The 19,778-nt window shown below is 41.8% G+C and overlaps 2 protein-coding genes across 3 annotated transcripts; both read right to left on the bottom strand.

The window, feature by feature from the left end:
• Positions 1–4,765: 4,765 nt before the first annotated feature.
• Positions 4,766–6,902, bottom strand: LOC102309931 (DNA damage-inducible transcript 4-like protein). Its single transcript, XM_005927719.3, has 3 exons — positions 6,742–6,902; positions 6,371–6,518; positions 4,766–5,880 (listed from the first exon to the last, which is right to left on the bottom strand). The coding sequence occupies exons 2-3, from the start codon at positions 6,459–6,461 to the stop codon at positions 5,390–5,392; spliced, it is 582 nt and encodes a 193-aa protein (XP_005927781.1). The 5' UTR covers positions 6,462–6,518; positions 6,742–6,902; the 3' UTR covers positions 4,766–5,389.
• Positions 6,903–10,742: 3,840 nt separating this feature from the next.
• LOC102299581 (putative protein TPRXL) lies at positions 10,743–17,366 on the bottom strand. 2 transcript variants are annotated; one of them, XM_042223125.1, is made up of 11 exons: positions 17,083–17,366; positions 14,584–14,730; positions 14,117–14,251; positions 13,876–13,932; positions 13,735–13,761; positions 13,545–13,631; positions 13,417–13,452; positions 12,481–12,579; positions 12,332–12,356; positions 12,160–12,239; positions 10,743–11,476 (listed from the first exon to the last, which is right to left on the bottom strand). In XM_042223125.1, the coding sequence occupies exons 1-11, from the start codon at positions 17,141–17,143 to the stop codon at positions 11,463–11,465; spliced, it is 768 nt and encodes a 255-aa protein (XP_042079059.1). In that variant the 5' UTR covers positions 17,144–17,366; the 3' UTR covers positions 10,743–11,462. The 2 variants fall into 2 exon arrangements, with proteins under 2 accessions (XP_042079059.1, XP_042079060.1); XM_042223126.1 differs by having other exon boundaries at positions 14,117–14,230.
• Between the last annotated feature and the right edge of the window lie 2,412 nt (positions 17,367–19,778).

Here is a 19,778-nt window from a genome sequence, read left to right as displayed (position 1 = left end):
CTGAGGAAGGGAAAACTAATTCTGCAGGGGAGACATGCCTCAGCACTTGTGCAGGTGAAACCAAAGGGCAGATATGCTTCACCATATTCCCTAGTGTTTGGCTTAGAATGAAGTTGGTTTGGAAACATGTTCAGCTATGCTTCATCTCCTGCTTTGCGTTTGTGTGGGAGCCCCCTGCTAGCAGTGTCCAAGCGTTGTTTTTTGTTTTTTTCCCTTTTCAAACCGCCCCCCCCCCTAGGGGGCGGGGCCCACACTTTGGGAAGGTCTGCTATAAAGGATGGTGAAACAGTTGTTGTACAATATGAGCCAAGCAACAAGATAAAGGTTAAATATAGCAGCCATGGACAAGAGCCTTCAGTTCAACGTTCATATATTCATTATTTTCAATCGTAATGCAGTCAGTGTTGAAAAAAGAAACCAGCCTTGGCAAGGTTTTATTTTACAACAAGACTTTAAATGCTAATCAGGTGAATACACAGATTTAATAAATCTAAAGAGGTTGTGACCACTTTACCACCCCAGCACACTCTCAGACAGTAATTAGCAATTCATGATAATATTATTTATATTCTTTTTAATCGGTCTGCTTGATGTTGATGTTCTTTTTAAAAAGAATAGGATACTCTCATCTGTTTTAAGTAAACCAGTGCATTCGTATTATTGATTTTGTCCACTGAAGCATCATTTAAACTACTTCTCATATACTTTGGCATAAACTTTGCTTTACTAATCCTTAACTGTATTTTTTAAGGAAGGCGACAAAACATGAAAATCAGTGATGCCAAAAGCATTTCCTGTTTCATTTCAGCGCAACCCATCCATAACCCAGAATTTCTTGTGAAAAACATGAGAGACGCTCCCCAACCACGTCCTGTGGGTCAGACTGCCTCTTTAGTTCTGGTTTCCGAGGTATTTTTATTCTTGGCACATATCCTCACAAAATGTTTATATTGCACACATTACTCTGGCTTTGTATGTTAAAAGCAGAAAAAAAAATGCTTTGTGTAAAATGAAGGCTTATATATCTACTGGGCATCTGTTAATGGGCACACATTCAGTTATTCAGTTGAATCTTCCTTGCTCTGTTCATATTACAAACAATTTCATGCATCTCTACATCTTTGTTCCCAAGCACAAATTCTTAATAACCACAATGGGCCACAGTTATGAGGGCGATATGACCCAGGTGACCAACCTCTATCAGCTCTGCCATAAAAGGTCAGAAGTGAGACAACGCCCACCTGCGAGATGCCAGAGAAATCTGTGCTTGAAGCCGGGGGGGCTTCATTAGTTATGGAGGAACTGTCATCTCCAAACCTTCCAGAGGCAGTGTCCTACAAAGGTCACACACAGCCGCCACATAAACACTGTAGTGACACTTATATAACAGTCCGCATACTGAAAATAGCATAGCAACATCTCAAAATATCCATTTCTTTTAGTCCTGCACTGCTATTAAACTTGTGCATCATGTGCCTGCAGGGGCTATTTCATTACGTCCAAGACCAGTCATAAGAGTTTATTTAAAATCTCGGTTCACTCACTACTCAAAATAATGCACCTTGCACAACGAAATATCAAATATCTCAGTAGGAAGGAAATATGACGTCACATGGGAAGGTACTACCTGTACGTTAGTTACAGTTTATTACACCCTCGAGGTACAAATTGTAAATCACGTATTTATAACCTGTTTAACATCATTCAGAGGCTAAGCTTTCGACACATATTCACTAGTTCAGCTGCAGCTCATAAGCACCTTCATGTAACTGTGGAAGGAGTGTTACAGACTCATGGCAATGGAGGAAAAGTGAGCATAAAATAACCCAAAACAGAAATGCATTCATTGTAATGCAATCCATCAAATCGGTCCTACCATACATACTGTCCTTAAAAGTTAAAATTACTTTTCTCACCAGGCATTTTCTACATTTAGATCTACATTACATGTCCAATAAATTTTTATGGCACAAGGTGCATGGAGAAGACAAAGATCTGATGACGTGAAGACAGTTTAAATATTAGGGAAACTGTCGCTGGAGTCTTCACGTCATCCTACATTTGATACTGTGTCATGGATTGTAAGTTTCTTAAAATTGAAGCCCCCTCGGATACATCAGAAAAAGATGATTAGGATATTATGCTAGGCGGGACTCGTACTAAATAAACATATCTCATGCCACACAGCGCTGATAAGAAATGTCTACTTTTAATCCAAAAAGAAAGAAACGTTGGTGTTTTTCCACAGTCACTGTACTATCTTCTTACTTTTAAGGCTAAATTAAGCTCGGCACAGCACATCCTACAGCCACTGAAACTTTGCAGGCCAAAGCAGATTTAACATCTCCCTCTTGAACATCACATGCTGCCTGCTCCAATGGCAGCAAGAGTCAAGTGTTTTAAAGATATGTATTTTGATACCCAAACATCATGTGATGAAACTCGTAAACATGAGCTTGAACACTCAACCACCTAACGCCTTCTTCTTCTTTCTTCGGATGGAGGGCTCATTTTTTCTCTTTTGTGCAAACAAAGCTGAACATAAAGTGACGTTTTTTTCAAATTAAGTTTTATCGTCTAACTTTCAAGAATTTTATTGTTTCCTGGTGTGAGATAAAGATCGCGGCATCACAGGGCAGCTGATCCAGAATCACTTATTACCTAATTCCAAATGGGGATACTGACCAATGTAAGAAGGGCCTCCTGTTTTTTTGTTTGGTTGGGTTTTTTTTCTATGTTTATGCTATGTTTATGCTATGCCCAAAAGATGATGAGGCAATAGGGAAAAGGTATTGTTTACTTAGAACATAAACAAACAATCGGATAAACATATCTGCATTACAAGATAACCCCGGGTCCCAGAGTGGCATGCATTCTCCTTTTAGTAAGTTCATCAGATTTCCATCTTCCCAGAAAGACCTTGCTCTACGGGTCAGGAGGAAACATGGAATCAAGCCCAGCTCATCTCTCAGGAGTCAGGAACAAATAGGCCTATCCAGTAACTCGGATAAGCCCGTGGGGATGGAGAGGCATCAAAAGCCGATAAACATCTGTAGGCTGTTTGTGCAGGGTAAGCAGTATGCATCCGTCTGATCGGTGTGATCGACTCCACAGCTGTGGCGGTAAAAGACCCCTTTCACAACCGTCAATGTAACTCACGCTGCGCAGGGGTGAGATGAATCATGTTGACACCGAGGATATCGAGCACCACAAGCAGATTTACTAGCTTCAGCAAACGAGTTGCCGAGCCAGTACAGTGCGCTAAGATTTTCCTTTTTTTCTTTTTTGGTTGCAGCAGCATGACAAGGGCCTCAGTACTTTTCCATGAGGCAAGATATTATGGCAAAGCCTCCCTCAGTAGGAGGATTTGCCAACTCTGCCTTTTCATGGACAAGGACCATAAATCAGGGGAAAATGCTAATGTTGCAAGGGACTTATTGACAAAGATCCTTGTAAGATGTAGTAGGTGGAATGAGAAGGCCTAAAGTAAATCTATATAACAATGGGGACAGGAGGAAATTAGACTGTAACTTGGGCTTCAATTTAACCTGTTTTTTCCGGCCATGAATAATCAAGTGTGGTACACTATCAATCTAAAATTTGGACACCTTTATTTTCACGACTATTTACATTGTAGATTCCCACTGAAGACATCATGAACATATTTAGAGTTATTTTCTTTGCTACATAAAAAATAAAGTAAAAAAATAAAATAAAGAAGAACAATTAAATGACAAAGTGTGTCCAAACCTGTGACTGATAGTGTATCTATAGAAATATTAGACATAGCGATGAATTGTATAGCACATATTCTTTGTGGATCTTTTGTGTTTATGGGCTTCGCAGTTCAGATCTGCGCCGCTGACCCACATTAGCACAGCAAAGCAACGGGATCAGAGGTCGTTACGTGTGACGCCAACCAGACGATCAGAGCTTCATTGTCCTGCACAAGGACTGTATGCAGCGCATCTTGCACAACATCATGTGACTCTGCCATTAACCTGCTGTAACCTCTGCGGCCTGTTTCGCCACTTGAGCATGACCGGCGTGTTGCCATAACTAACTTTTACACTAATGTAAAACGTTGTAATTATGACAGTAATTCATTATTAAAGCAAAACTGGGAGGAATCTTGTCATGCACCACACGAGTCTCATAATCTTTTGCTCATCTCACAAGTTTATTAAAATCCCAACCATTCAAGACAATGAGAGAAATGTCACACAAACACTGCAGGTACACACAGTGGCAGCCAGTGAGCTTTATGAGCAGTCAGGAGAGTGGCGTGTGGAAACCTGCAGAACAAATTACATTTTTAAGCTTTTAAGGATCAAGTAAGTGCCACATTCTTGTCAAGATCTTGTAATGCCTGTTGCTGTGTCTAAAAGGTGAATTATCCCCGTTTTGCAGGCTTTGCCATGACAGGATATCCATGGCAATATAAGAATGGAGAAAAGAGCACACGTGGAATCAAAAATGAACATTAAAGTGATTTTATTGTCCAAACAGACAACTCAGTTTGTTTCAACATCAAATTTGAAAAACAATGGAAAGTTAAAAAATAAAAAGGTGGAGGGGGATTTGGGACTTTTTTTTAACAAGTTAATTGTTAAAACAAATACACATCACTTGGGTGAACCATCCTTTAATAATTTATAAAGTCTCTGCATTGAAAAGGTGCATCAGGCGGAGGAGGGGGGGGTAAAAAAATAAAAATGCAATAAAACATTTAGAAAGAGACGCAGCTGTGACAAAGCTGTGTGAAAAAAAAAAAATGTGCATGAGATTTAAGGCATCCACATATTCCCCTATAGTGTGGGAAGTCCCACACCATGACAGCAGCATCTACGCAAGACATATAGTCTTAAAAACAATCACAGCCCTAAATACAGCATCACACAACCAGAATATGGCCCCCAAAAGACTAAATGTCAGACTCTTATTCAGCCCTCTGTGTGCGCGCTGTGGCTGAGCGTTCAACGTATCTGGAAACACACAGATGCCTCAAGAAAGTGTCTAGTGTCTTTAAGAAAAGTGTACCCGACAGTATGTCCCTCTCACACTTTGGGATCGGTTTACATTCATCTGCAAAAAGTACAACTTCAAATGGTGTTTGAGCAACTCATGTTAGAAAACACACAAACACCCAGAACATTACAATTTTGCTGATTTAAAAAGAAAAGAAAAAAAGACTTGAATGAGAACAATCAGGCTTTCTGATGCACAAGCTTCTGGCTTTACATCCAAAGCTGACTGGCTAATAGTTAACACTGCGCTGTACAAAAACACTGTAGAAAACGTGACACCACTGGAGTGTCATTTACATTTGGACAGAAGTGCATTTCCCAACAGGAAACCCAATATCCAAATCCCCAATCCCTACAAAAGTTCAACACTCCTCAATCACGGTACCTGCCGAGGAGGAGTACAGTTTTTTCTTAACGAGACGGAAACCTGGACTCAGTTTAAGTGCGTGCCTAAAGGTCGGCGCAAAGCAGGTTCCCATAAAAAGAAAGTCCCGCAGGCTGGGCCAGGCGGTGCCATCCTGCTTAAAAACAAGAGTCAGCTCAAATGTAGGCACCACGGTGGCATCGTACACTATGCGTTCGAGCTGCTTGCATCCCTTGTCCAACTCCAGGTGGACGTAGAGAACAGAGCCGCGCAGACCGCAGGGCTCGCAAGATGCCAGCCGCAGGACTTCACGAGCTATTCTCCGCGTTAGCTTCTCTGGTACCAGCACAGAGGAGCAGTGTAGCGTTGTCTTCTTAGCCCGCGAAAGGCAGTTTTCAAACATCTTTGCCAGCTGCTGACAGGTTCTGTCCTCAGTGGCATCTGCGGTCCTCTGGGTCTCATCTAAGCAGTCTAACCAGACGTCCAGTCCTGGGAAAACAAGGCAAGATAAACATTTAAAGGTCAGATAATCCTGACTTAATCATATCAGCTGCAGTAAAATTGAAAGGTATTTTATTAGGTCAACTGGGACAAATCACAAGATTTCAACTCCACCAATGACTGAAGGAATGGGTCTGTGTTTGTATGCTTTTCAGCTGCCTTGTGTGAATGTGTCAACAGTCCCTTAAAAACGAAATACCATCTCAAGAGTCTGAGCTGCACACCCACAAAATATCATGTTTCTGCAGCACAATCTTGTAGCAATGTGCAGAGAAACACAGCCTCAGACTTGCCTTTAATCGTGGGCTGCTGTTTCGCAGACAAACTGAAGGGATGACTTCATCTGTACCCGCCCCCTCCTCCTCCTCCCCACTGCTGCAGCCATGCACCACACAGGGATAAACAAGCGCACAACTAGAAGTATCCAGCATCTAGCAGGTTAGCTACACAAACAAAAAGAAAACACTAGTAAGCTCACCTGCATCAATGCAACCGTGGTCATATCTTCTATCCGCCAATTCTGAAACACACTCGCTGCTTTTGGGCTTTAACGTGCTCGTAGCAACCATGGTGATAGCCTGTTTCTCCTGGAGTCGGCCGTTTTCCCGTAGTTTTAGAAAAGCTGCCTGAAAATAGTAGCGTCATTGTGTCAGTCCAAGCGGATGGTTTGAGCTATATTTAAACAAATGACTAACTGAGGTAGCTACCTCAGGATGCTAAAACTTTCAAAATGTAGCACCTAAAAGACAAAAAGCCGTAAAAAAAACCCCTAAACAAATAAAAACTTAAACCCCTCAATTCTTAACTGCTAGCTTAAAAGACACTCATTCGCAGCATTAAACGACTCACCTTAAATATTATTTAATACAAAATAACTTAATTTAGACGGTTCCTCATGAATAAATTCGCGCACACACACATTAATATAGAAACACACACACACACTGACAGTCAGACGTACTGCAACGGGGTGAAACTTCTGAGGGTTATTTATACCCTCGTCTACTCAGCTGACCAGAGGGCTTGACCAATCAGGCGCTGGACGCGGGACACAGCTCCTTTCCGATTGGCTGCGAAATAGCATTTAAATTAATTCATTGACCAATACTTGGGGGTGATTTCTTGTGTTGCTACGTGGGCAAGAAAACACGCCGTAACGTTTTTGTATTCATTTTAAAGCGTTAACTTCGCCCGAAACGTGTTTTAATATGCACTCAACGCTTCAGCCACCTGTTTGGTAGATTATGGGTCACCAGCAAATGTTAATAAGCTATCTATGACTGTTTCATTATTATTATAGAGAGAGACCTCGAGCTATGTTTAAGCCTGTAACCAAGCCACGTGAGTTTTCATATTGCTGTTTGATCAGAAAACGCAAAATATTTTTGTAATCAATAAGGTAAACGAATAAAGAAAAAATAAAAGTTAAACTACACACTTTAAAGAAGGGGTGGTTAATTAATATTCCCAATGTGTCACTTGATAGACTGGGACTGCACCAATAAGCTGAACTCATTACTGTTCAGTATCAAGTTTTTCTCTTTGTGAACTTTTTCTGGTGGCCCTCCACAACAGTCCCAGATTCTCATGTGGGCCCTTTAAAAACAGATTTTTTTTTAAGTAACTTTATTCATAATTTTATTAGCTGTATTGACACAACGGTACTATCTAGAAAATTTGAGGCAAAAGCTGAAAATAAATCCCTTTTTCATCTCAAATCCAATTTTGGCCGCTGAGCCAAAAATGTCTTGTCTTACTGTATTGTGTGTATACATTTGGCAGGCAACGCGGCGAGCACAGTTGTTCAGTTCATCAGCGGTTTATCTCTCACCACTCACAGTCTCAACAGAGTTTTTCTCCCAGTAACTGGATCTGACCCTCTTACCCCCAGCAGCTCTGCTGGCTAAAGGGTAATGGAATCCAGTGGGCGAGGGAGAGACGGAGAGACCAAGCGTTTTCCACCGGTCACATGGGGGGAACTAGATATGCCCTGGAAAAAAAGTCACATTCTTTAATGTTGCTGCTTTTGTAGATGCAGAAATATACTGACAAGTGTTAGGTAAGCAAGGACTTTGGTAAAGTTCACATGTGTCAAAAACACAGCAAGGACCGAAAGAGCTGTCATTATGGTAATGAGGTTTGGACTGACATTTATGAAAAATATGCAAGGTCGTTAGTAGCTGTCTAAGGGGTAGAAGTGGGTCAGGGGCTCTGAATAAGGAGTACTTGTACTTTAGGTAGATTACAAGTAGAAGTAAAATAATTTCCCAGCTCTTATGCAGCGCCTCTTAACATCATCAGTATTAGGGCACAGTCCAGCACATAAAACTCTGTATCTAATCGTTTCAAAGCCAGCAATCAACATTTTACACCCTGCAATTAAAATTTACAAGCAAGAAGAGATTCCTTTGAAGAGATATTTATCCAGGTCATCGAGTAAAGTTTAAAATAATCTAGACACTTCTATATTCTAAAGACTATCATCTCGAGTGTCAGCTGCATGACATATTGAAAATCTGCCATGAAGAGAACACTGTGTGTGATTTATTCCAGACACTGTGCCCGAGACCTGTCCTGCAAAGCTCTGGTTCTTATCTTGCAGGCGTTGTTGTAATTTGCAGCAGTGGGAGTTAGCTGCAGTAGCCTGGGCAGCAAACTGATTCGTGCAGTGTCTACAACACAAGCATTTCTTAAGCACTTGGAAATTGAGCTCAGGAGGTGCAGTGCGTTTGCACTTCTGCACAAGATCACATCCACTTCTGCTCGTTTTGCTTTGTGCGTCAAACATCTGCTCCACTGAAACAGCTGAGAGCAGGCCCCTAATGTGAGGCACTGCTGCGTTCGACCTTAACCTCCTGTCAGTAAGTCGAGTCAAATCCGAATCCGCTTGATAATTTTCCCCCAACTCCTGTTTCCCTGAATGAAGCAAAAGATGAAACGTGTCGGGTCTCGGGTTACTAATCCATTCTGCTTCAGATGAGCCTTCTCTTATCCCCTTGAGGACACGTGGTATGCCGATCTGGGACTCGCCTCCATCCAGTAAAACGTGCCCCTCGTTGCCCCCGCTAGGAAACTGAATAACAAGAAGCTTTTTGCTGAGTTGCATTTCAGGAGAAAGCAGGTTGCATGTGCCGGGGTTCATATCGGTGTGTAGCTGCGTTTTGCTGGTTGTACATTTAAAAAAGGACTTACACACACACAGAAAAAAGTTAAACCTATTCTTTAAAGTCTGTGGGTCATGAAGGCTTTAAGTTATCACTTTATAAATTCAAACATAAAAGGCTTTTATGTGTCGCACAGTGAGCTCAAAATCTCTGTTTTCACAGGCAGCTTGAACAGTTTTAATTAACAAATGAAAAATGTTCTGAAAGGCATCGCTTACATCTCAGCAATATTAAAAAAGTCAACTTTTATCCCCAGTCCATGGTTTTGTAACTTGTTGGCTGGTCATCTGTGAAGCGCTGTGTCCGGGGCTGACACCCATTCAACTATTTCACGGCTTCAAACGATCTGAAATCCAGCAGCTTGGTTTTTAACAGCTGCTAAGAAAAGAAAGCACATCGCTCCCTTCCTAGCTTTTTAAAGGCTTTAGTGGTTTACATTTCTGATCTGCTCGCACTATTCTCTGCCCCAGGTCACTTAGGTCATTATCACAACTGCTCCTGTCAGACTTCTTTATTCATTTCTCAGATTTAAAGCTGTCTGCCCCCAGATTTGGATGAATCTCCTACTTCAGCTCAGATCGTGTCCCACAGCTGATGTAAATGTAAACTCGACCTTTTCTTAAAAACTTTTACAGCTTTGATGCGTTGATAGTTTATTCATCTGTTTTTGTAATCCTTGCCAGTTACTTCCTCAGATGCACAGTTTTACTGTCCCCTCTAAATGCATCGACTGTAAAGCGCTTTGGGTCGAGTGCTGCTGTTATTAAATGTGCTTTTAAAATAAAATGACTCAACGTTAATGTGAATGTTTCAAATGGCAGTTAAAGAAGGCCCGCTATGCTCATTTCTATTCTGCAAAGCATGCACTTTTAGTTAAGAAGGCTTGTGCCTTAAAATGTAAAAAGACAGAAGGATTCAGGTTTGTAACAACAGGAACAAAAACATGTGGGAGAAAATAACAGGCAAAGATACATATTGATTATTTAGAGTCAAGAGAGGAGAAGGGGTCGAAAAGGGGGACAAACACACTGAGCAGGAGAGCGCAAAGAAAGCTCCCCACGATGCCCTGAATGTCACAGCCCCGGCCACAGCTGTTAGCGCATTTTATTTGTGTGTGGAGGGTCTTCTGCCAACCTGCTCGCCGTGTCTTTGATGGAAACGTGCCCACAGTCCAAGCTGTCACCCGGTCTCATTTTACGAAGGCCACGGTCAGACCTAACAGGGCAGTGTGTGAATCAGAGCAAAATGAAGGTCATGAGAGATTTTATGTTTGATGTTATATACTCAAAACACCATCTGGGAGGGAGGCTCTTGAACTTATTTGTTACGCACTGCGTGGAAATATGAAGAAGAAGCTGAGAGGTGTGTTTGACTATCGTTGCTTATATCTCACTCCACTGTCAACAACCTCTTTGGAACCTGGCTGCAATAAACAGCAGCCAAAAACATTTCTTTGCTCTTTCATTCTGTAGTTACCTGTTGGCTCCCTCTAGTGGTGAATCACTTAACTCACACCATTGGTGTCCTACAGCTCGCTCACAAAGAGCCACAATTAAATACAATAAATTAGAACTTTTAATTTATTTTAATGAATTAAATTATCCATTTAGCACATCTCCTATATGCTATTTCAGATCTATCAGAAGATGCATATGTATATGTTAAAAAACAGGGCAGCACAAAAAAGACATTTTCCAGTGATTTATTGAGGAAATTGATGATGACAAATTCCAGCCACAAAGCATAAAGTAGTTCCAGTGTCTATAAATCCAAACAGCCTTTTGCATCTGCTTTAGTTATGAGTGCTTTGGTGCAACATTTGTAGAAGAAAACCCCACAAAAACATTTAACAGACCCTCTGTTGCAGCAAATTCCTATGTGAGCTGAGTTACACGCGCAAACAAGTCGTCCTAACAGCAAATATCTAGCGCACATCAAACAAACCCCAAACCTTCATAATTAGCAAAAAGGCTCAAGGCAAGTAAAAAGTAAATGGCAGATAAGAAGGTAACGAAAGGATGATTACAGAGTTATAAAGCGTATGATAAGACTAACGTGAAGGATCTGGGGTCACTACACAGGAAACATGTTTGCGGCAGTAGTTTGCACAAATAAAGGCTGCATAAATAATAAGTCACCACTGTCATTTAATAGGTGGCGCGTCAGCTTCTTTAGATGAGCTTTGCGGTCCTTACTTTTGAGATCAAGTTCGTTTGTTTTAAGATTTATCATCGCAGTCACACGCCCTACTTCATAAAACTGCTCTCTGCATACAGAATCACACTTGAAAGCATCTTTTATTTAAAAAAAAAATTAAAATATTTCATTACAGCTTAAAAAAAGGAGACCTAGGATCGAAACAGCTTTCTCAGACCATCAGTGTGTGGGCGGCGATGGTGACTCTTCTTATCTGGCTTCAGCTGAAACACACAAAAGAACAGGAGCAATTCATAAAACTGATTTTCCAACCTGAAAAGTCAAAAAGGCCGTTAAATTGTGATTTTCATCTTATTGCGTTTGCTGTTTTAAAGCTCCGCTCCAGCAGCCTGCAACAAAACAAACCCTTCTTTTTTTTTCCTCATCAGAATTCCTGAAGCGTTATTCCATTTCCCTGCCAAAGGCATGCAGGCCTGACTGGGAAGGAAGGCACTGCATTCGTTGGCCAACTTGTGTTTTATAGTAGGTGGGGTGAAGGGGTAACTTAGGGTGTGTGCGCAAACTATGCTTGACATGCGCCCTTGGATGTGCTCGTGCCTTTACGCACGCACGCCTCCGTAGCATGTGGGGCCACGCTGACATTTACCCAGTGCACAATAGGTCGCGTCCAAAATAATCTGCGTTTATGTTAGGATGTCCCTATCTTTCAAGCCCTGCTGCTTGTTTGAGGGCGGGGGGCGCGAAATCACAGGAAACACCTTCTGCTGCCTAGCTAAAGCCCCAGAAGCCCCATACAGTACAATGAGGATATTAAAAGCCCAGCACTTCCCTGGGATAATTGAAATTCGATGTCTGGAGAAACAGTTTCACCAAGTGATGGAAGAATGCGCAAACAGAGGGAAGTCGGGAGGAACCCGCTGCAGGAAATAGAGGGAAGGCGGCTCACCGTTCTCTTCTCTTCCTGATGATTTAACTCCGAGGAGCATGACGCCATCCTTGCTGTTCTCAGCTCTCTGGAAAGATGCGCTGTGAAGGGTTTTAAAGAGATAAATGTTTGGCTTTTCTTCACACACCCTGAAAATGGCATAATCTGTCTGATCTTTTAATATCAAACTCACTTCTCAGTTCCAGTGTCGACGGTTTCTGTTCAGCAGAAGACAACAGAAGGCAATGATAAGCACACATGCTTGTTTGAATTAAAATCATTTTTCAAATCATAAATCCCAGTGTAAGCACTCGTGCATGGGCGTCCTGGCAGAGCATGTACCTGTGGGGTTGTGGACTTTCTTGGATTTGAATTTGAGGACGATGGCGATAGCAGCTGCGGCCAGGATGGCGGGCAACACAAGCCACCACAGCTTTTTATCTGGGGGAGGGGAAGACGAAGGACACGGCCATCAGTATCCATCTGGTGTGACGTGCGCACATTTGCGTCTAACCAAAGGGCAGAGCAGTGATGTAGCAGCTGCAGAACCACGCAGTTTGGACTTTCGACCTTTAACGGCCCTTCTACCAGCCCGTGAACATGGACTCTGCATTGCAGTGCAGAGTTTTATCCCCCAAATCATTAAAAAGTTAAAAAAAATTTTTTTTAAAGTCTGTCAACATAATATGTGACCTTTTTTAAAACAAGATTTTATTGGATTGGGCTATTTTAAAGGTTTTGGAGAAGCGCAGTGGAATGATTCAGCCCTCTGAGGTGGCAGAGTCAGTGGGCTGGGCAAATGGGACTCTCAGTAATTACTGTGTATTTTTTTGCCCACACATCAGATATATGTAATCAGGAATCCCAAATTGCTTGCGGTGTTGCTGATAGTGTAATCCCCAGTAGGACACTAGTTTTCTGTTTTGATCTGTTTTCCTTTTTTTTTCTTTGCTCTGAAGCTTTTTGTGCTTTCAAGTTCAAGGTTTTCATTTAACAAACGATACTCACAGTCTATGCATTCATCTTCATCTCTAGATTATAAGTTAATCATATGGAGGACCAGAAGAGCTACATATCAAGATCATTCAATATGACTCAGTGAAAATGAAATGAATGAATGAATATCTACATTTACTTGTTGCTAGCGTTTAATCATATACCATTTATTTAGTGTCTATATTTTTATTGGCAGCTTTGGTCCTCCGTACAGTTTCAGCTGTGAGAGGCTGCAGCTGCTGCATCGCTGGTGTGCAAAGTCAGACTGATTAGCTTTGTTACCTGCTGATTTCTCCTCTGTTTGACCCGCCTGAGAACCTTTCAACGACACACATTTTGATTTGATTAAACACGGTTGGGATGTCCATTCATGACCTCACGTTTAGCTCACTGTACACAGGATCACTTACCGGGACTGTTCTCCTGAGGGGTCCTTTTAGTGGGAGGTGATGATGTGGTTGAAGATCTGCTTTGAGAGTCAGTGGTGTTTTGTTGTCCTGTCACATTTAAATTCATTATTTATTTATATATTTCATAAATTAACTTAATTAATATTATTTTTTTAAAAATCGCATGATCACATTTTTTTTTATTGTGTACCTAAGTACTGGTCAGGATCAGTCTCATCTGTTCAGAAAACAAAGAAAGAAAAAGAAAAACGCTTCAAACATGGTCATCATTTTTGTAACAAGTGAAGAAACCTATGCCTATCACTGAGGAGCTCACACGTGCCACACTTACCTTGACCTGCTCTGCTTTGGTCATCAGAATGCTCACTCTGAGAGACATTAGTGGGGGCTGATAAAAAAGAAAAAAACCGCATGAAATATGTTAAAAGTATCTATGTCAAACTGCCTTCCATATACATTGCTACACTTTATTTCTGAATACAAAATGAAGTTCATTTAAATCGTCTCTGTACTAAAGCACATGTAGAAACCAACAAACCACATATGTCATATAAAATTATACAGAGCCTTACTTCCAATGCTTGTCTTGTTCATTAGTTCAGTAGTGAAAGAGTCATTCTGGGCGGATGTGGATGTAGCATCAGCAGCAGTAGTAGGTAACATAGTATTGGCTTTAGGCGTGTCTCTTGTAGGAAAATCTGTTGGAGCTTGACGATAAAATAAACAAGCAGTCTTTAGCCCAAACTAGCTTGTTTTTAAAAGCACACCAGCTTGTCCCTTTTTTCCCCCTTTACTACAGTTTCTTATTTATTACCTTTAAATCCACCGTATTTTAAATGTCTTTACAAGTACTCCAGTATGCAGTTTAAGGTCACAAACCGTGCTTCTACATCTACAGGTGTGTCCTACAAATGGTTTTAAGGTGAGCTTTGAGAAACCGTTTTCGTGCTCAGGAGATGCATGTAAATTCCATGAAACAGGACAATAAAGCAAAGTGAAATGCAGAGAAATTTGGAAGAGGGCTTTGAGAAACACTCACCATCCAGAGGAGATGTGGTCGTATCTGTAGGAGGAGAGGGAGGTGCTGCTGTTATTGCCTTTGCTGTTGTCGTTTTTGTTGTTATTGTTGGAACTGTTGCCGGTCCTGGTGCTTTTGTTGTGGTTGAGGTTTGGTTTGACTCATTTTCTGTGTGGTATGAAGAAATCATGAAGGAAGTTAAGGAAAATGATTTGATTAGGTCCACATAAAAGTCTTTTGGTGGTTATTTAAAGATATATGTGATTGTGGAGAGGTTACAAGAGAGATTAACACACTTTGTCATCTATCCAGAGAAAATCTACAACCGACACCAGCTCACTGTTGAACTCATTGCATCTAAAAACTCAAAATCTTTGTCTGCATGTCTGTCTTGTAACGTCCCTGAGTGCCTTCTTTGGTTGGATTGTTCTCTGCGATCCAGATTTAAGGTATTTCTGCATCCGCTGGAAGGTATGTCTATCTTTTATGTACAGTCTTTGGTTTCACCATCAGATCAGGCCCTGACTCGCCACGTCAGGGTATGAAACAGAAAGATGGCTCCAGCAGAAATGCTCAGCTTGAGGTTTCACAGCAGGATTTTACTGACCAACGGGTGGTGCAGCAGTGGCTACAGCTTATATTGTCCACCTGTATGGTCTCCATTGAAGATTTTGGGTTGTGGTTGCTTTGGTAACCCTGCATTTCTCATAATTACTAATGGGAATGGAATTCTTTGGCTCCATCTGAAGTCGCTTCCGTCGCTTCCGCGATCGGAAGTGACGGAAGCGATGGTATTCTTTGTCTCTGCTGAACACCGTGCCGCCAACAATGAATTCACTTGTCATCGTTACAAGTCACAAAACTTAAGTGACATGTTGCTGCTCTTTTCCAATGTGCACAAACCTTTTTAAAAATACTCAACTGAGAAAGGAAATGGTTAATATTTCTTTTTTGTTATTACAGTAAGTTATTACTTGTGTATCCTTGGTTGAAACTGTAAAGATATTTATGCCCAGTTTTGCTCACTGAGTCACAGGCTTGCTTTACAAGCTCTGACCGCCATCCTGCGTCGTGACTGTTTGGCGCTACTTTAAAGGCCAGCTTCTGAGACGACCGAGGGTCAAACGTGTCAGACAGGGGGTGAAAAGTCTAGATAGAGAAGGAGATTACGGCATGTCGAGGTGGATATCCTCTGCCCCAAGTGTCGCAGCAGTGTGAAGCTGCATCCTGTCCCAGACACATACAATTGTTGCTCCCCGACCTGTGTTAAGCTTCCTGCTGTCGATCACGATTTCATTCAGTGCATTTCACTGCAGTCCGGCAGCTTGATGGCTAACAGGACGTTTCTGCTCTGACCGCACAAAGATCAGACTGTTTTTCATGAATCTGGTCAGGAAGGAAAATCAAGTCTCCCTGCCAGACATAACTCTAAAGTATTTAAGGCAAGTCTCAAGTCAGGTCATTGAGTTATTAAAGGAAGAGTACGAGGCGAGTCTTCGGTATGTTGGATCATTCAGAGAGTTGTTTAAGTTCGTGCTAGTAAATCGAGGTAAAGTTAAATGTTAAGTATGTGTAAATTGTTTGCGACGCATTGTGGCCTTTTCAGTCCTTTAATCAGGTAAACAAATACAAGTCAAGCCTCAAGTATTTCAAAGCAAGTTTAAAGATCAAAAGCTAAAGATTTGCCAGCATCAGAGAGTTTCGGATCCTACCAGGCCCACACTTCATTACTTTTCCTTATGTGTCACGGAACAAAATCTCACACAGATAATTCTAATGGCTCAGGCGTGGGCGTTTCCTCCAGCTTGTTTACCGCTTAAACCTTGGAAGAAGATTGGCTGTCACCTGGGATCTGTCAGGCTCAGGACAATAATCTGCTGTCTCTGTGATAGAGGGGGCGGTTTGGTTCTCACTGCCTATCTGCTGTTAGATCACCTATCTGCTCGGCACAGACAAGCTTTCAAGTTCTTTTGTTTCTGCACAACGAAAAAAAACCCCATCAAGTCAGTAGCCATGTGGCACTCTGGTGCTTTTCATGCCAGAGGTTCTGACTTGTATCTAACATCTGTTCACTCGCAAAAATCAGAAACAAATTGTCAGACTTGTTAGTTTGAAGGTCTCCGTTAAGATTTGGAGGCATAGAAACACAATCACATAAAAATGTGCTCCAAGTTTATCTCCCTTGGATAAGCAAAAATAGTCTGAGTGGATGTCCTTAAAGTAACGTAAGTGACTTTTGACCATCGCTGTGATCTTTATCATTGCACACACCAAGGGGGAAACGCATGGGTTAAAGGGAAGAACCATTAACCAGTGCTCAAACCAAAACAGAACACAACTATGGAGGCGGTCATCTTGATAGAAAGCTTACTACGTTTAGTTTTACTATAAATCAGTGAAGGCGGCCGTTCTACAGAATCTTCCCCACACAGAAACAAGGTTGTTGCTAACTATTAAAGAGTGCTGAAGACTTCTATCAGCATGTGATCAAGCTGTAGCCATTGTGAATGATCGCCCTACCTTGTGTGAAGACATGGGCAGATGCTAGAAGCAGGACAGCAAAAACCCTGACGGACTTCATGGCGATTCTGCAGCTGTGAACTCCTTAAACGTCTCCCTTCGAGTGGCCCGTGTGAAAGGTGTCCAAGCCTGGGTGCTCCGCTGCTGATGCTTATTTTGGCACTTCCTTTAGATAGAGAAGGGGAGGAAATACACTGGCTTCCCTTCCTGACGTAAACTGGGTGGATGTAGAGACTAACACAAGGCAGGCACTTGGCTCAATTCTGGGTCTATTTAACAATCATGTCAGTTTTGTATAATGTGGTGGAACCCAAAGGCAACTCCCATTTCTTATTTTTTCCTGCTCTGACACCACTTAACGAGGGTGAAGGAGACTGGAGAGACCTCATGGAGAGTGAACGGAGCAGAATCGGACAAAACAGATGAGATTAGATCTTTAAAAAAGTAGTTACACTGAGCCAGAGCTGTGCGTAAGTGAAGTAACTGTGGTAAATTTTGATAGTGGTGACATTGCAAGCCTTAATCCATTGGAAACCATTAACATACTACACAGTTCGGTCATCACGCACACACATAAACTGAGAGATAGAATCAGATTGGTAAATAATGACTGGAACTGATGACAAAGACCTGACAGCCCAGGGGAGCCACTGAGATGCCAGCCATTCTCCACTGTTTGTTAAACAATGTCTTCACAAAACCTGTTGTCCAGGCTTGTTGGTGGTAACACACACTCGCACATCGACCAATGCATAAAGTCAAGACAGCTGTTTTTTTGCAAAAGCATCACAAAATTAGTTTGGATTTTTATACAGAGTGAGGTTATAATCAAAGACGAAATGAGTTCTTCACTTTTGAACACTGCCCGTTTTTACTTGAAAAACCATTTTTTTCTAAAAACTCATATTGTTTCCTACCCTATCCCCACCCCCCCACCCCCAACAAAACCAAACTGCTGCTTTTTGGGCCCTCCCAAAAAACAGGATGTCAGAGTTTACTTCCTTTCATTTAAACATTGTGTTTATTAAATGAAAGGAGGTCCAAAAGAAAGACACTTGAGACACGCACACGAGAAGTGGACTTCTTAGCTAAAATATAGAATGACTTAAATGTTTGTTTTACTAATTAGAAATTGTTTTTTTCCACTGACAATAAAATAGAAATAGCTGCAACATATTTTCCCAACACATTTTCAGAAAGCCTGACCTTTCCAAAATTAAATGTAAACTTCAACTGCAACCTAATGTACATGCACACACCGATCACTTCATTCGGTACACCTATTCAGTTCCTCGTCAATACAAATGTGTAATCAGCCAATCACGTGGCAGCAGCTCAGTGCCTTTAGACCTGTTGACATGCTCACAATGACTCACTGGACTTCAAATCAATCATCAGAATGAGGAAGAAAAGTGATTGAAGTGTTTGTTTAATTTAATGTGTTTGTCCTTGGCAGGCTGGTTGGTATGAGTATTTAAGAAACTGCTGTTTGGGACTTTCCCACACAACCATCTCTAGTGTTTAAGGAAAGCGGCCTAAAAAGAGAAAATATGCAGTTAGCAGTTGGGTGGAGATATCTTGTTGACTCCAGAGGTCAGAGGGGAATGACCAGGCTTCTTCTAGCTGACAGGAAGGCAGCACTATTGCCAATATATAACCACTTGTTACAAGAAAGGTATGCAGAACATCACTCCCATCAGCTAAGAACTGCTACTGCAAAGTGTCGTCTCGAGCTCATGCTGCATTTGGATGCAAGGATCAGAATTTGGCATAGGCAGCATAAAAGCATGGCTCCATCCTGACTTGTATGAGCAGTTCAGGTTGCTGGTGGTGTAATGTGTTTGAAATATTGACATTGGGCCCCTTTGTATCAATTCCCTCATTGTTTAAAAGTCACAAGCCTACCTGTTGCTTACCATGTCGATCTCTTTAATTAAAGCGCACCCATCCTTTGACGGCTTCCTTCTCAGGTCATCTCAAACTTCTTTTGAACGTGACAGCGAGTTCGTTCTACTCGAATGGCCTCCAGTCACCAGATCTCAATCCAGAAGGGCACCTCTGAGATGTGGCGCAAACCAGAGAGCCGCATCATGGATGTGCAGCCATGCTGTCACATCTATCTGAGGAATGTTTTCAACACCTCAGGGTCCAACTCGGGCGTAGCTAATAAAGTGGCAGTTGCATGTATTTAAAAAAGAAACAAGGCTGCAGATCCCTGTTCTCACAAACAAGTGTGATTATGCACAGTGATTATGTTTGAGCTTAGCCTCCCGAGTTTAATCAAAGAAGTCACTGAGGTTGATAAAGAGGAAACACCTTTGCTGAGGAACTGCCAAGTAGCAATTTCCTATTTACATACTGCAGCGCTTTGAGCCAAGCTGTGTTTGACTGGAGCTGTAGAGGAGAATCACACTGAACTCGTATGAAACCATATATGACGATGACTTCTATCGGTTTTCAGGCGCTTTTCCCTTCCTGAACCCTGAGCTGCAAATTAAATACCACACCTCTACCGTCTTTGGTTTCCTCACAGGTTTAAAATTACACAGAACATGAGTGGGCTTCCTGTAATCTCTCCGCAAAACACACACCTGATCACACCGCATTTGAAATCCACTGCGGGACGACTTGCAGGCCGACCTGCGGTCTCACGCACACATTCACCACACACACAGGAGATTCAGGTTCATTTCAAG

The sequence above is a fragment of the Haplochromis burtoni genome, unplaced genomic scaffold (assembly GCF_018398535.1).
Source record: "Haplochromis burtoni strain Fernald_Lab_line unplaced genomic scaffold, NCSU_Asbu1 Contig_102, whole genome shotgun sequence".
Taxonomy (NCBI): Eukaryota; Metazoa; Chordata; class Actinopteri; order Cichliformes; family Cichlidae; genus Haplochromis; species Haplochromis burtoni.
The sequence above is the reverse complement of the archived record's forward strand: the minus strand, read 5'-3'. Positions and strand labels throughout refer to the sequence as shown.